This window comes from Alosa pseudoharengus, unplaced genomic scaffold (genome assembly GCF_046254945.1).
Source record: "Alosa pseudoharengus isolate Yale_2024_CS ecotype anadromous, Long Island Sound unplaced genomic scaffold, YU_APseudo_1.1 YU_APseudo_1.1_scf_45, whole genome shotgun sequence".
NCBI classification, from domain to species: Eukaryota; Metazoa; Chordata; class Actinopteri; order Clupeiformes; family Clupeidae; genus Alosa; species Alosa pseudoharengus.
In genome coordinates this window covers 321,495-337,793 of record NW_027468804.1, presented here as the reverse complement: position 1 = coordinate 337,793, position 16,299 = coordinate 321,495, and the positions used below count along the sequence as shown (strand labels likewise).

The following is a 16,299-nucleotide window of genomic DNA, read 5'->3' as shown; positions in this document are numbered from 1 at the left end:
TGTTGCAGGCAGCATTACATTCTCCAAGACATCTTTAAACGTCACATGTGCTCAGGGTGAACCTGGTCTCATTTGTGAAAAGCACAGGGCGTCAATGGCGAACCTGCCAATTTTGTAATCTATGGCAAATGCCAATTGAGCTGCACAGTGCTGGGCAGTGTGCATAGGTCCTTCCAGAGGCCATCGGGCCCTCAGGCCACCTTCATGAAGTCTGACAGTGTGGTCAGAGACATTCACACCAGCGGCCTGGAGGAGGTCATTTTGTAGGGCTCTGGCAGGGCTCCTACTGTTTGTTGTTGCACAAAGGAGCAGATACTGGTCCTGCTGCTGGGTTAAGGACCCTCTACCATCCTGCCCAGCTCTCCTTGAGCAACTGTCTACTGGAATCTCCTACATGCTCTTGAGACTGCGCTGGGAGACAGAGCAATCCTTCTGGCAATGGAACGTATTGGTGTGCCATTCTGGAGAAGTTGGACTGTGCAACGTTTGTAGGCTCCAGGTACTGGCTTATGCTACCAGTAGTGACACTGACCCTAGCCAAATGTGAAACTAGTGAAAAATCAGTCAAGGAGGATAAAGATGGAAAATGTATCATTTGCCACCACCTCTAACATTCCTGTTTTTACAGACCTATCTCCCTTCTTCCTTTCTTGTCAAAGTTTTTGGAGAGAATGGTCTTCAAGCAAGTCTTGGACTTACTATATCAGAACAACCTGCTAGACCCTATGCAGTCTGACTTGTCTTACTTACAAGCCTTGACTTGTTTAAATCCTACCTTAAAGGGCACATGACCTCACCACAGGTGTGCATCAGGGATCAGTATTAGGGCCCCTACTTTTCTCTATTTTCACACTTCCTTGGGTGAGACCATTCGCTCCCATGAATTTGATTATCACTGCTATGCGGACGATACTCAACTTTACCTGTCTTAAGCATTTGGTGTTTCCACCAGACTTGGCGCTGAACGCACTAGCAAGTGTCCTAAAAGTGCTGGTTCACTGACTAGCATGAGCACTAATGTGTCAGGAGGGAGCTAAACTCATAAGGTATTACATATTTAAATTAGCTTCATTGACAGGCATAATCATTTTATGGGATGCAAAATATTATACTACAATAAAACAAAATAGACCTTTTCAAACAATCACTAAGCCTTAAAAGAAACTTTAGCATATGCTAATTGGCCCCACCCACCTCAATTGAATTAGGCTAACAGTAGGATGAGTTGGACTGGGTTATGTACTAATTTATCTAACTATGACTGGGTGTATGTACTAATTTATCTAACTTTAGGATAGACTCAGTGTCAGAATGTATGGCTACTTACTTAAAATCTAACATGTCTGCCATTTTAATTATGCATGATTGTCTCATAATGTATTTCATAATGCTGAAAGATGGCTGTAGACATGTCATATTATGTGTTAAAAGCAGCATAGCATTATAAATGTAGAAAAAAAGGGCATATTTTGGTGGCCATATTTGAAGTCAAGATAGGGGCCACTAGGGGGCGCTATGTGTTGGGGTCCATTTCAATTTTTGATCACTAGGGGTAGTACTATACCTGTACCAAGTTTCGTGCTTTCTGCAAAAACTGAACGATTCAGGTAAAAATCTGGCCTTAGCCGCTGTACTACAAAGACATTCTTCCTAGGACAAATGACGCCACATTTGCCATTCATTTCTATGGGGTTTATCATTACGGATATCTACAATTCAGTTGCAGATATCCACTATGTGAATTACGGATATCTGCAATTGAATTGTAGATATCTGTAATTCCAGTTAGAGATATCTACAATTTGATTCTGACTAGTCATAACTCCAGTTGAAGATATCTTTAATTCACTTCAATTCAAGATATCTACATGTTCCTTTTCAGATATCTTGAATTAAGTTTTGACTAGGCGAAATGACATTGTAGATATCTGTAAATGGAATTTTGACTAGTCAAAATGACGTTATAGATATCTCAAACTGGAGTTAGGGATAGTCATTATTTGATTGTAGATATCTATTATCAAGTTATAGATATCTTGAATGAGTTTTGATTAGAGATATCTGAAATTGGAGATATCTATAACTTTCATTCTGCCTAGTCAAAATGTAATTATAGATATCTTAAATTAGAGTTTTGACTAGGCGAAATGATGTTAGAGATATCTGTATTACTATGCAAATTAGGCCCGCATCCCACTTTAGGCGGGAGAAGAGCGTGTTGTTGTTCAAATCATCAAATCACATAGCACCTGTTAACTGTTAACTTTGTAATTAGCACTAATTAACACCATGTCAGAGCAGCCAGAGGGCGAAGGAGTTTTTAATCGTCTTTTTAATGCTGCAGCCTATGCAAGACAGGAGCTGGCAGCAAGAATTGATGATTCAATGTTGCTTTGATTTTTTCGATTAGGCCTACAGCCAACACCATTATGAATGGAATTTCCTGTAGATGGTGCTGGTGCATTTAGTAGCCTAGGCCTACTAATTTATGTAGGCTACGACATTACAGCCTGCTTATTCTTCTTCCATTCATAGAAATAAGGAAATAAGCCCACTTTTTCTTTGATTATGTTGGGGAGGGGAAATTAGCTGACAGAATGTCAAAGTAGATGGGCTCTAGCCTAGAAATCTAGACGGGCTCTGCTACGGGACTAAAGAGCAACGTCTTGCACAATAATTTGCACTAGTCATAATGACGTTTGAGATATCTTCACCTTTCATTCTGCCTAGTCAAAACTGAATTAAAGATATCTGCAATTGCCATTTAAGATGTGTGACGAGTTGAATGTTGTTTTCAATGACGTGATGACAGATATCTGTAATTCAGTTTTGCCTAGTCAAAACTAAATTACAGATATCTCTATCTGACGTTTCGACTAGTCACAATTACGTTACAGATATCTTGAATGACAATTCCAACCAGGGTAGGAATTTCACGGCGGCCACGACGGCCATGGCCGTCGTAGCCCCTTGCGTTGGCCGTGACGCCCCTTTGAAAATCAGAGGTTTACAGGCCACGGTGGCCTTGGTGCCCCCTTCTTTAAATATTCTGCTTTGCGTCCTTTGAATAGCGATATATATTTAGCCTATGGCCTGTCAAAATAATCTTAGCATTCGCAGCGCAAATTACGCAGTGGAGAAAGTGACAACGCAAGAAAGAAAGTGCGTCCAAATTAACCCATTCTTAGTTGAACTACTCGCGAAGTAGCCTACTCATCACACAGACATCACAAGTATCACATGAAAGAGCTTTTTCTCCGCTTTGAAACGATATTAGCCGCTAATTGCTGTGGTGAACGGTTCGCGAGAAAAGTAAATAATATTCAATTTAATCATAAATTCTACTGAAGGTTTTGCGTCCATCTCCCTACCCATTCATCTCGGTGGAATACTTCACGAACCCTTCGTTTAACATATGACAAACCATATATCAGAATAAACAGCAGACCTTACCGAACAGAAAGGTGTAAAGCAGTCCCCTGTACAGTTAGCCGTTCCAGACTAATCCCGTTTTGAATTTGCAGTAAATTTCAACATACATGGATGTCTCCAAATTTGGGATTTAAGTTTTACACTGTGTTTAAATTGTTCCACATTATTTCATAACGGGCCAAATACAAAATAAATATTACAAATGTCGCCTAGATATCGGTAAATCAGAGGACGGCTGACTATAAGAGTTTGTGAAAATAGCCTTAATGATCACAAAATGCTAAGCATGCATCTAGACTATTTGAGTTTCTTAAAGCTGAGCTGTGCTTAAATTGTTCAATACATGATTTCATAACAGGCCAAAATATAAAATAAATGTTAAATATAGCCTAGATATCTGAAAATATTAGATGATCAGATGATTTACAGTTATATGTAATATGTCATGTTTTATGTTTTTGTAATGTTTCATACAGTGATGCAGGTCTACTGCAGTGAATACAACTTTGATCATTTTTATAGCATACTACTGTATAGTTAACTTTGGCCTTGGTGCCCTGACATGTGGCCTTTGTGCCCCCCACCAAATATGCCCAACTGAAGGCCAAGTGGCCTTGCCCCTAAAATGGTGAAATTCCAAGCCTGATTCCAACTATCCAAAATGTAATTGCGACTAGTCAGAAAGACGTTGTTGATATCTACAATGTTAATTCCAGATAGTCAAACTTAGCGGGTAAATGATAAAATCGCTTGCCATAATCTCACAGCTTCCTTGTTGCGTGCAGATCAGGGTCAAAGTGCCCGCACACTTTTGTTAATCATGAAGAATAACATGAGAAGCTGCATGTATTTAGGTTTGACCTATTGTAAAATAGCCCACTGACGTCAGCTGTAGGTCTAGGCTGCTTTATTGCTTTAATCTTTGAGTTTCCCCACGTATAAGGAAATAAGAAAACATCACAAATTTGAAAGGAAAGTAAACTCTACCATATTTTTCTCAAAAAGAGTGAAAAAATTCAGGAAGCATTAATCTATATGTAAACCCACCAATTGAGAACTGACGAAATGCATGCACAGACGCCTGCAGGGCATGGATATCAGCTGTAATGGGCCATCTAATGGAGATGTGTTGTACTACCTCAAAGTCTGCACAGCAACGAGTAACAAACGGAGCTGTAGCCTAGGAGCAATAAATCAAGACCGAGGTTATTTTAACAAAAAAAGAACACACCCAAACACACACACATACACACACACACACACACACACACACACACACACACACAGTCATGTGGGCTGATGGCAGTTTTGTGGTCTGGAGAAGTTGTGGGCATCAGCATTTGTATTTATAACTGCAGATTTCCCCCAGCGACACAGGCAGATGACAAATAATTTCATATTTGCAGTTGAGCTCTTGAGCTCCAAAAGAAGAGTATTCAAGTCTGTCTCAGTCTCCATGAAGTCTGGCAAGTCAGAGTCCATCCAAATCCTATTCCCAACAGTGATTTTTTTTTTTTTTTTTTTTATATTTAAGAATAATTAAAAGACATAAAAATCACAAAATAGGATAATGAAACTGCAAAGCACATCTGAGGAACTGCATTTGATCTATTAGCAGAGAGCATCTGAAGATAGTTTGGTCTTAATTCTAGAAACTGGCAACAGTCAAACTGACAAAATCAAACATTACTAAGAGTGTTTTTCTTATTGTGCGCTAATCTCAGCTCTCAACATTTTCATACTTTATTACATGTATGTTCCGAAATAACTGCTACAAGAGAGACCACGTGTGATTTTCATTATTTAATTAAAAAGTGATGCATTTTATGCACCACTAAGATCCAATACATAGGCCTATAATGAGTTATGTATGCAAGTTATATATATTAGTAATGAGTTTTTTACAAGAGATTTACACAGAATTGTCTGTCATTTCAACTCAATCAACATCATATGAGAATATATCACTGTGGTCTCAGCTCATGAACACACTGTATAGAGAAACATATGGGCACTCCTGTTATTGCCTAGATAATGTGTGTGACTTACTGTACAATCAGTAACCATAAGCTGGTGTGCCTTGGCGTTTTGGTTTGATCTTTGGTGTGCCCTAGCCCCAAAAAGGTTGAGAACACGCTACGGAAAGCCTCACAGAAATATCCCCAGGGTGGGGGGTGGGGGCACCCCAACAGGATGGATAGACAGGCAACAACCCAGGCTAACAGAACAACGACTACGAACGCAATCTGTATTTGTGGCAAGGTCTGCAAGAACCGGCATGGCCTGAAGATCCACCAGCCTGACAGGGAAGCAGGTGGTGCAACACACAGGACCAGTTCTTAGTGAGACGGAGGAGGAGCCAGGCCAGGAGTCACCCCACAGTGCCCCCAGTGGTCCCTCCACGCACCAACACCCACACCCCAGGACAGGCATTCAGAGCACAGTGCCCCCAGTGGTCCCTCCACGCACCAACACCCACACCCCAGGACAGGCATTCAGAGCATCGCTGGATAAAAAGGCCCGCTGCCAACAAGGAAAGAGAGTGGTGCCAATTTGATGAGGACGTGGACCTAGCCCTCAGTCCTACAACCAGAGGGGATGCCGACCAGATGCTGCGGCTCATGTGCACTATGATCATCAGCAGTGCTGCAGAAAGGTTTGGCATGAAGGAACCACGGGGGGGGGGGGGGGCAGAGGCGACGGAGGCCCGAATCGATGGGAAGATCAGCCAGCTGCGACAGGAACTAAAATGGCTGGAACGCCAGTACAAGCAGACAAGGGAGGAGGAAAAGGCACACACACACAAACACACACACACACACACACACATAAACATACACACGCGCACACACACACACACACACACACACACAAACACACAGACACACACACAAACACACACACACACACGCGCACACACACACACACACACAAAAACACACGCACATACACACACACACACACACACACACACACACGCGCGCACACACACGCACACACACACACACACACACACACACAAGGCAGGCTTGGCAGAGCTTCGTAGTATGGTGAGGAAACAACTCACCCCTCTCAGACGGAGTGGCAGAGAGGCACAGAAGAAGGGGCAGGGAGAGAGCTCGGAGGCGCGCTGCCTTCATTGCAAACCCCTTTGGGGTTCACCAGGAAGATCCTCGGGTAGAAACCAGGTGGCCAACTTACCTGCACACAGGAGGAGGCAGATGCTTACCTCAGCACCATCTACAGCGACCCTGCAAAGGAGAAGGAGCTCAACCCATGCAGCACCCTGATCACCCCCCCAGATCCAGTCTCATAGTTTAACATCAAGGAGCCCACCCTAAAGGAGCTTGAAGAGGTCATCAGAGCGGCAAGAACCAGCTCAGCTCCAGCTCCCAGCGGAGTCCCATATGTGGTATATAAGAGAAGCCCAAGGCTGTTGAAGCGGCTCTGGTTGATCATCGTCTGGACACGAGGTAGGGTGGCCCAGCAGTGGAGATATGCCGAGGGCATCTGGATCCCCAAGGAGGAGAACTCATGCAGGATCGAGCAGTTCAGGGTCATCTCACTCCTAAGCGTGGAGTGCAAGGTTTTTTTTCAGCATTGTCTCCCAGCGCATGACGGAGTTCCTCCTGAGGAATGCCTACATAGTCACATACTTACAAAGTTCTCAATGCTTCGGTTTACATGTAGAGACCCTCATTATGCTACTGTGTAAGTGTGGTACTATTTTGAGCCTTCTTAGTGGTATAAAAATAGCGATTTCTTTTTACTGTACGTGTGTCCCAAAGGCCAGCGTTAAACGCTAATTAGCAGTTTGCAATAAAACTGGTCACATACGACTAGCATGAGAATAAATCCCAGCGAACAGTCGAACTCGGTACACATTTGTTATTAACACCTAGGTTCATTTTGTGCCGGAATTGTCTTTTAACATCCGCATGGCATTGTCTGGAAAAGGGCATAATCACTGGTTGCGCAGTGTCAGTGATCCTGTTCTCCTTAGCCATGAATATGCTGGTGAAGTCAGCAGAGGTGGAGTGCAGAGGACCAATCACAAAGTCAGATGCCCATCAGCCCCATATAAGGGCATTCATGGATGACCTCACGGTCACCACAGCATCGGTACCAGGTTGCAGGTGGAGCCTAAAAGGCCTTGAGCAACTCATCAGCTGGGCCAGGATGGAATTCAAGCCTGCTAAATCTAGGATGGAATTCAAGCCTGCTGAATCTAGGATGGAATTCAAGCCTGCAAATCTAGAATGGAATTCAAGCCTGCAAATCTAGAATGGAATTCAAGCTTGCTAAGTCTAGGGCGCTGGTTGTGAGGAAGGGGAAGCCAGCTCATGAACACACTGTATAGAGAAATATATGGGCACTCCTGTTATTGCCTAGATAATAAAGTGTGTGACATACTGTACAATCAGTAACCATAAGCTGGTGTGCCTTGGTGTTTTGGTTTGATCTTTGGTGTGTCTTAGCCCCCAAAAAGTTGAGAACCTCTGCCCTAAGTGCTATCGGTACTTAATGTGTTGAACCCTGACAAAAAGAGAAATTCCTACATTGTGTTCCTTTTCTGCAAAGGAAACATTCGACCCTGTGTCCTTTTCTTGGTTTATTTGGGGAGGAATACTGGGTGAGTATAAGTTGAGTATCTCGCTTGTTGGTCATGTGTAGATGGAGCAGATGTTTGGGGAGGAATGCTGGGTGATGTATAAGTTGTGTATGTCGCTTGTTGGTCATGTGTAGATGGAGCAGATGTTTGCTGCCTTCCCTCCTGATGTGGCAGGAAACCTGGACTACAAGAACCTGGTCTACATCATCACACACGGTGAAGAGAAGGATTAGGAGTAAACAACTTCTCATCGCTCATCTCACATCTCACGCCTCAGTCTCACTGAGCCTCCCGACTCTCATTCTCTCTCTCTGATGAGGACAAACAGAGAGGAACACGCTTCTCTGACATTAAACACAGAATACACGACTCCTGATCACAATGACCTTTCTAAATCTTTAATGCATTGCATTTGCATTGCACTGTGTTATTTTACTACCGGTAATTCAATAAATGGAGCCAGAATCAAATAAATCTTTGATTTCTTTGTTATTATTTGTTCTTTTTTATGTATTCTTATCTGGAATTATTAAGTCGATTCCCTAGTGGATGACAATAGCTCAGGTGTGCGTACTGCACTTCAGTCTTTAAAAGACTGGTCTCTACTGCCATCTAGTGTTGGTGACGGGCATGCATGAGGAACTTATTCCTATCGGCAATTCAGTATAAGTATATACTCTTTTTGATCCCGTCAGGGAAATTCAAAATCATGTCTGTGATAAATTATTATCACAGTCGTGACACATGCCCACACACACACACACTCTCTCTCTCTCTCTCATGCGCATGCAAACACATACACACACATGCACACACACACACACACACAGATTAATTCTTATCACAGTCACAACTAGGGTGACCATTCATCCGGATTTTGCCACTGCTTCCAGGCTCAACCATCGTTTACCATTCAATGAGTGTAGATATGGAATGGTAATAACCTTTTTAGGTGTCCTGTTATTCAGAATTCATAGCCACCCCACTAGCCAATCAGAAAAGAGTATTTCTTCTCTCTGGGTGATAATTACTCATCAACAAAAAGGTTTGCTAAACAAACATGGATTATTGAATTGATTACATTACTCACAAAGATAAAATATATGCCATCAACAGTAGTGATCATATATATCTATTATTTAAAAAACAAAACAATTAAACATCCACCATAAGATCTGGTGATTTTAGTACAAGTCTTTTGGTACAGCCATATCAGTCATGTTGTAAGAAGAAGTTTACATTTCATCATACATCAAACATCTTTTTTAATCTCCTAACTACAAGCTCATAAATATTCACTTCTAGTCCACACCACGTAATGCCTCACCACCACACGCATGTCTGATCTAATATCTGGTCAGCATATATCTGTATCTGGGGTCTTTACATTACTGTCCTGGTATATACAGTGTGTGTGTGTGTGTGTGTGTGTGTGTGTGTGTGTGTGATAACAGCACTTATCTGTATCTGGGGTCTTTACATTTCTGCCCTGCTGTATACAGTGTGGGTCACAACAGCTTCACTGATGATCCAGTGCCTAGCCCAAACCCAGGGTAGAGTGTGTGAGTGAATGTGGTCTGGACTCTGTGCAGGAGGGTCATTGTGTCAGAGATGCTGTAGAAGGCCAGAGTTCCTGCCCTGTGATCCACATACACTCCTATTCTGGAGCTGGCCACTAGAGGGCGTTTAGTCTCTTTATTATTGTGCCATAAAGGGGAACCAGAGCCGGAGAGGCGCAGACTCCAGGACTGATCATTACCTCCAAACCCACCCTCAACACCCCCTCCTTTCCTGCTGATGCTTTTATATGAGACTGCTATAGAAACCCACTGCCCACTCCACTCCACCTCCCAGTAGCAGCGTCCAGACACACCCTCTCTACACAGCACCTGAGGCCACACATAAAATCTCTCTGGATGATCAGTATATGACTGGAGCTCAGCTCTCTTCTCCACCCTTCTGTTCCCCTCAGACAGATGGAGGGTTCTGTGTGCTGTGTTTGGATCCAGTGTGAAGTGACAGGAGTCTGATGGAGGAGAAGAGAAAACAGGGTGAACTTAGACTTGTATTTGAGTATTACACAGTGTCTCTCTCTCTCTCTCTCTGTGTGTGTGTGTGTGTGTACATGTGCACAAGTGGATTGTTGTGTGTGTCTGTGTGTGTGTGTGTGTGTGTGTGTGTGTGTGTACATATGCACATATGTATGATTGCGTGTGTGTGCGTATACGTGTGTGTGTATTTACTATAATGTGTGTTTCTTTAGGTGATTGCACATGTTACTGTATTTCTATGTGTGTGTGTACAGTATGTGTGTGTTTGTGTGTGTGTGTCCAACCTACACTGCAAGAACTCCTCTCTGGTCACTGGTTCAGGAAAAACATTAGACACTGAAACATCAGACACTGAAACAGAAAATATCACTTTACTAGCAATAAAACAGTTGCAACTATATTACACATTATATGTTGATGACAGCACACTCATTTTTAAATCACATCAGTAGAGATTTCAGACTCTCTTGCCATTATTGTTGGGGATTTTAACAGTGCCAATCTCAATCAGGAACTCCCTAAATACAGACAGCATGTCAAGATTTCCACCAGGGACAAAAACATATTGGACCACAGTTTTAAAAGCTCTAGGACTCTCAGACCACTGTCTGCTTCACCTCATTCCAACGTGCAGGCAGAAACTAAAAACCTCTTAGCCTGTGGCAAAGACTATAAATAAATGGACAAGGGAATCCAAGCTGGAGCTGCAGGCTTGCTTTGACTGCACCAATTGAAGTGTTTTTGAAGCTGCAGCTACAGACCTCAATGACCTCACTGATACGGTAACATCCTATATCAGTTTTTGCATCTGTGTGCAAACCAAGACCTTCTGCACATACAATAACAGCAAACCTGGGTTCACTCCTTGGTTCAATCTTAGGACGCTACACCAAGCCAAAGAGGAGGCCTACAGGAGTGGAGACCGGGACCTATATAAGCAGGCCAGGAACAAGCTGAGAAAGGAGATCAGGGCAGCCAAAAGAAGCTACAGTGAGAAGCTAAAAAACAGCCTCTCAGCCAACGACCCTGCAACAGTTTGGAAAGGCCTGCAACAGGTCACTAATTACAAGAGACCATCCCCCCATCCTGCAGAAAATCCCAGACTGTCTGATGACCTGAATGACTTTTACTGCAGGTTTGAAAAGCACCCATTACCACACCCCTCACGCACAATAGGTTTCCCCTCAACACCCAACCCCCTCCCACCCACCTGCATTAACAGTCTGTGAGAAGGATGTGTGCCGGTAACCTGGCCCTAGCCAGATGAATTTCGCTCCGCCTAGCTCCTCTCATCCATCTGGAACATCCATTGAAGTGTTGCTTCAGAAGGCTGGACCCTAATCAAAAAATGCTTGCATATGATTGAATAAGCCACTTGTCCGTCATCTATTGACGTGCTACTTCAACCACTCACATGAAGCCAACCCGTGACGCTGATAACAGTCTCACAGTCGCTTCTACGCTATGTCACATCTATGAAACTCCCGCCCTGCGTCCTGATTGGCTAAACCATAAAGTTGGTTGGAGAAATCACTCTCAATGGAAGAGGTTCCAGATGGATGTGAGTGAAGCTAGGCGGAGCTAAGCGGAACGACATTCATCTGGCTAGGGCCAGGTTAGTGTGCCGGCTCTTTCAGAAGCAGAAGATCAAGAAGGCTCTAGGACCTGATAGTGTGTCCCCCTCTTGTCTGAGTGTCTGTGCACCTCCATCACATTAATGACTACAGGCCCATTGCCCTGACGTCTGTGGTCATGAAATCCTTTGCAAGACTGGTGTTGAGCCATCTGAAGGACATAACGAGAACCCTGCTGGACCCCTTGCAGTTTGCCTACAGGGCAAACAGGTTGGCCGATGATGCCATCAATATAGGACTGCAATTTATCCTGCACTACCTCGACTCCCCAGAGATGTATGCCAGGATCCTGTTTGTGGACTTCAGCTCGGCATTCAGCACCATCATGCCTGAACTCCTACATCAAAAGCTCACCCAGTTTTCAGGCCTGCCTCTACCTGTCAGTGGATCATCAGCTTTCTGACTGACAGGCAGAAGCATGTCAGACTGGGGAGCATCTCATCCAAAACCCGGTCCATCAGTACAGGTGGCCCACAGGGGTGTGTCCTTTCCCCAGTGCTCTTCTCCCTCTACTCAAAGAGCCCACCTGTAAAACTCCTGTTTTGCAGATGACACCACTGCCAGGATGGTGATGAGTCTGTTTATAGGCAGGAGGTGGAACAGCTGGCCCAGTGGTGCGTCAGAACTACCTACTGGAGCTTAATCCCAAGAAGACTGGAGATGACAGTGGACATTAGGAGAAGCCCCCCCCCCGACCCCTCACTCGCCTTTCAGAATGACAGAGTGTCCAATGTGGATTCCTTTAGGTTCCTGGGATCAACCATTTCACATCCTGATCATAAACTGTTCAACCTCCCTCCCCTAGACGATACAAGGCACTGTTCGCCAAAACCAGCCAACACAAAGCTTCTTCCCCCAAGCAGTCACTCTGTTGAATACTCATAAATATCCCCCACCCTTACACTGAACAAAGTCAATCAACACTGTTCTGCTCATCTACCTCATGTGTACTTCAATTCTACAGTTACAGTACTGTTATTAATGCATTATCATTGCACTGAACTGCCTTGCACTATATTTATATTTAATCTTAAACCTCAGTCTATACTGATATTGCACTATTCCCATCCTCTTTTCAATTGCATATTGCATCTTGCATGTGCCTGTTGAGGTGTCCACGACTATGGCACCCTCTACTTCACGATTAGTAGATAGGTGGAGGGTGGCACATCAGGCAAAAACACAACATGACAACATCAACATCAGTTGAGGGCTGCAACTTCACTGCTGGACTACTGTTGTCAGTGATATATTTGAAATGAACAAGATTTCTTAATGTCTAGTGACATATCAGGGCCATTTTATGATTAATTGAAATACATTTCTTACATACAGTTCCTTTAAGTGAGTTTTGTACTTTGCGAGCAAAGATTAACCAGAGTCAAATTGTTTGTTTTCGCAAACCTGGGCAATAAAGCTGATTCTGACTGTATAAAGAAGGTTATGTGGCATTATGAGTCCCCAGCTGCTTGAATCTTAAAGTCCTCCAACCTCCCACTGACGAGTCCCTCATCTTCATTAGGAGGGTAGGGGCAGGGGTGGGTAGTAACGCGCTACAAGTAACGCACATGAGTAAAAAAGTATTTTTTTCATGGAACGGCAACTTTCCATATTCCTTTTTCAAAACGGTACTTCTAGTTTAACTCAATACATTTTTTAAGCCAGTAATCTGCTACTTCACTACATTTTCAATTGCCTTTCGTTACAAGTACAAGTGTATTATAGGAGGAGAAAGTATCTTGAGGGATAAAAGCACACTTCTCCCTCAGTGTACAACGGCATGGGAGAATAGAAACAGGGATTCAGAATGCATTGCTACATTTCCCCGCGGTTATAAAAGTAATGACTGGCCTACCGGTATGTAGAATCAATAGGCTTGTTCGACTTCATGCATATCTGCTCAGATCTGACTTGATGTGATGCATGCTGGGTTGAACACAATGCATACTTTAGGAACACTCAGTACAGTGAAAAAACTAACGTTAACATTATTAAATATAAGTTAGAGCAGGTTACAGGATCTGCCAACCGAGCGAAGCTTGAAGCAGCGGGGTGTTTACAAGACATAACTTCACGTTTAGTGAACAAGAAGCACAATATAGTTTACTACTGTGTGAATACAAATTCATTAAGTTTAATAAATGAATAATAATTCATAATAGTGCCTGACCTGGCACTAACGTTAGCTATCGATAGCTAGACTACCCTAACTTAGCTTTCACGGGCTAAACACTGACTATGTAAGTTTCAAAAAAATAGAAAGTTTCACTAACCATTTAGAAGCATCTTGCTGAATTCTCTGAGTCTAGGGTAGTGCAGGAGACTCCCCTCCTTCAGGATCAGATTCTGGTTCGAACATGTATGGTTGAACTACTGCCGCCATGTCCATGTGAAGGTTAACGTAGTAGTAGTGGTAAGAGTCAGTGGGGCGTGGGCAAAGATTCTAGAAGCTTTGGGCGTGGCCAAATTAGCTGCAGATCATGAATATGTAATGAGCAGCAGAAAACAGCACACTCTGGAAGGGGCTGAAACAGAGGGTAATAGAGGTAGGTAACAATCGTTTCCTACACGCTATTTCCACCAAACAACTTCAGAAACATGTTTTATGGAACTCAAAGACCTATTTGAACTTGTTGAAAAATAGCCAAAATATGGGCACTTTAAAATATCGCGGAAGTCTTAGCCAAGGGGGCAGGCAAACGTTCGCAGAGTGTAGACACTATAGCAGATCTGAGACTAAATAGTAGACCAGTTTCACCTAGCCATCCCATTGAACCCCATTCAATTTGGTGCCACTTTGACATCAAAAACGTTACAGCTGAAGCGCTTTAAGCCTTTATATGAACTTTTTCTTTTTTCGGAGTAATACAACATTGTGTGATTGGCGTCATAACCTCGTGACTGACTTACCGGCTGAGTAATAAACTTTTTTCTGAAATCAATGCTAAAGTGACGTAATTTACGTAATGAGCATGCGACCAGAGCGGGTTAAACCATCGCACAAGAGCAAAATAACCGTATTCTATGGATAAGAACAAATGCATCAGACCACAACATTTCAGCAAAGTTTTGATGGATTGACAGTAGGCTATGTATGAGGCGAGTGCTGTTTATATGAAATCACATTTATCTACGAACAACTAGGACATTTAAGAAAAGTAAATGTAGACGTGGTGGTAATGAAGTAAGGGCTACATTAACCCAATCTCTCGGTGCAGCTATCACAAGAGTTACACGAGTCAGACTACGTGCCTACATTACACTACGTCCCCTGAGCCTGCGCAGAAAGCCTCATCGACCAATAGGAAACGGTTGAAATTTGCTTCACCTGTTTCGACTGACGTCTACGTGATGACTGTCCATATCTTTTACTGTCTATGATCTTAGCCTGCAGACAGATCCTGCAGTTGCCTTCCACGGAGAGGGAGTTAAGTCATTTAGAGACGAGTGACCGTCGCAGGAACTGCATCATAACAAAGTGACGCCAGACCCTCCTGTAACAGCTGTACAGGGCCGGATTATCCATAAGGGCCAGTGGGCCTGTGCCCAGGGGCACCAACCATGGGGGGGCACCACATGACACATGCTTTAAAAATATTTTTCATAAATTGTTATATTATTCACTTGACATTGTTGAAAGACCATACATTATTCCTTTTGTGAACACTGATGTCACAATAATAATAAATGATAAATAAATCAAGATTAGGCTACATGATTAGGCTACACTATCACTCCCCCTCCCCAATCTGTCATGGTTGAGCTGGTCCACAAGTACGTGCAAATGTATCGTCTTTTAACTGCTACAGAAAATTCATCCAAAATGAACCGACATCAATTGAGTGGTTGTGCTAAAAGAAAGTTAAAGAAAAACAAGGATTCTAGACGTTTAGCCACGATTCAAAATGTTGCAGGGATAGAAAGTTTTTTGTGAGAACATCAGAAGGAATTGCGGTCACTAGCAGCGCTGCTGATGAAGCTGAAGCTGAAGCTAACCTTGGAGACGGTAACGCTAGCGGGGGAGATGGTACCACGAGCGCTAGCGGTGGGTGTTGTGCTCAGAATATTCCTAACCCTGCCTGTAACAAATGCTGAAGGTGAGAGGTCGTTCTTCCGACTGAAACGAGTGAAGAATGAGCTCAGGACGACAATGACAAAAGCGTTTGACTGCACTCTCCCTGCTTATCATTGAATCGGAGTTGGTCAAAGAAATGGACTTTGGGGATGTAGTCCACACCTTTGCTTGCGCAAAATCAAGGAAGAAGCAGTTCTGCTAAAGGCTCTGCTGCTGTTTTGATGTTCAGCGTCAGCTGTGCTGATGAAGTTCTCCTATTCTGCATAATGGGAATGTCTTGTGGTTTTTTGATGTGTATTGATTTTGGCTTTTTGAATTGATAGACATTTTAAATTGAGACATTTTAATATAGTGCTCACTGCTATGCCTAGCCTACATGTATGTAGTTGGATAAGTTTGCATAATGAAAATGCTGGGCTGATGTACTGATGTGTAGGCCTATTGATTTTGACATTAATTGAGTGCTGTGCTTTTTGAATTCAACATTTTGAAATG

At 43.1% G+C, this 16,299-nt stretch overlaps 1 protein-coding gene across 1 annotated transcript in view; it reads right to left on the bottom strand.

The window, feature by feature from the left end:
• Window positions 1–7,913: 7,913 nt before the first annotated feature.
• LOC143103483 (tripartite motif-containing protein 16-like) overlaps window positions 7,914–16,299 on the bottom strand; it is a 47,432-nt gene continuing 39,046 nt past the window's right edge. The window contains exons 7-8 of the mRNA XM_076267263.1: window positions 10,384–10,446; window positions 7,914–10,070 (exon numbers count right to left, since the gene is read on the bottom strand). Of these exons, the coding sequence (XP_076123378.1) occupies window positions 9,553–10,070; window positions 10,384–10,446 (581 nt within the window). The 3' untranslated portion in view covers window positions 7,914–9,552. The remainder of the gene's footprint in view (window positions 10,071–10,383; window positions 10,447–16,299) is intronic.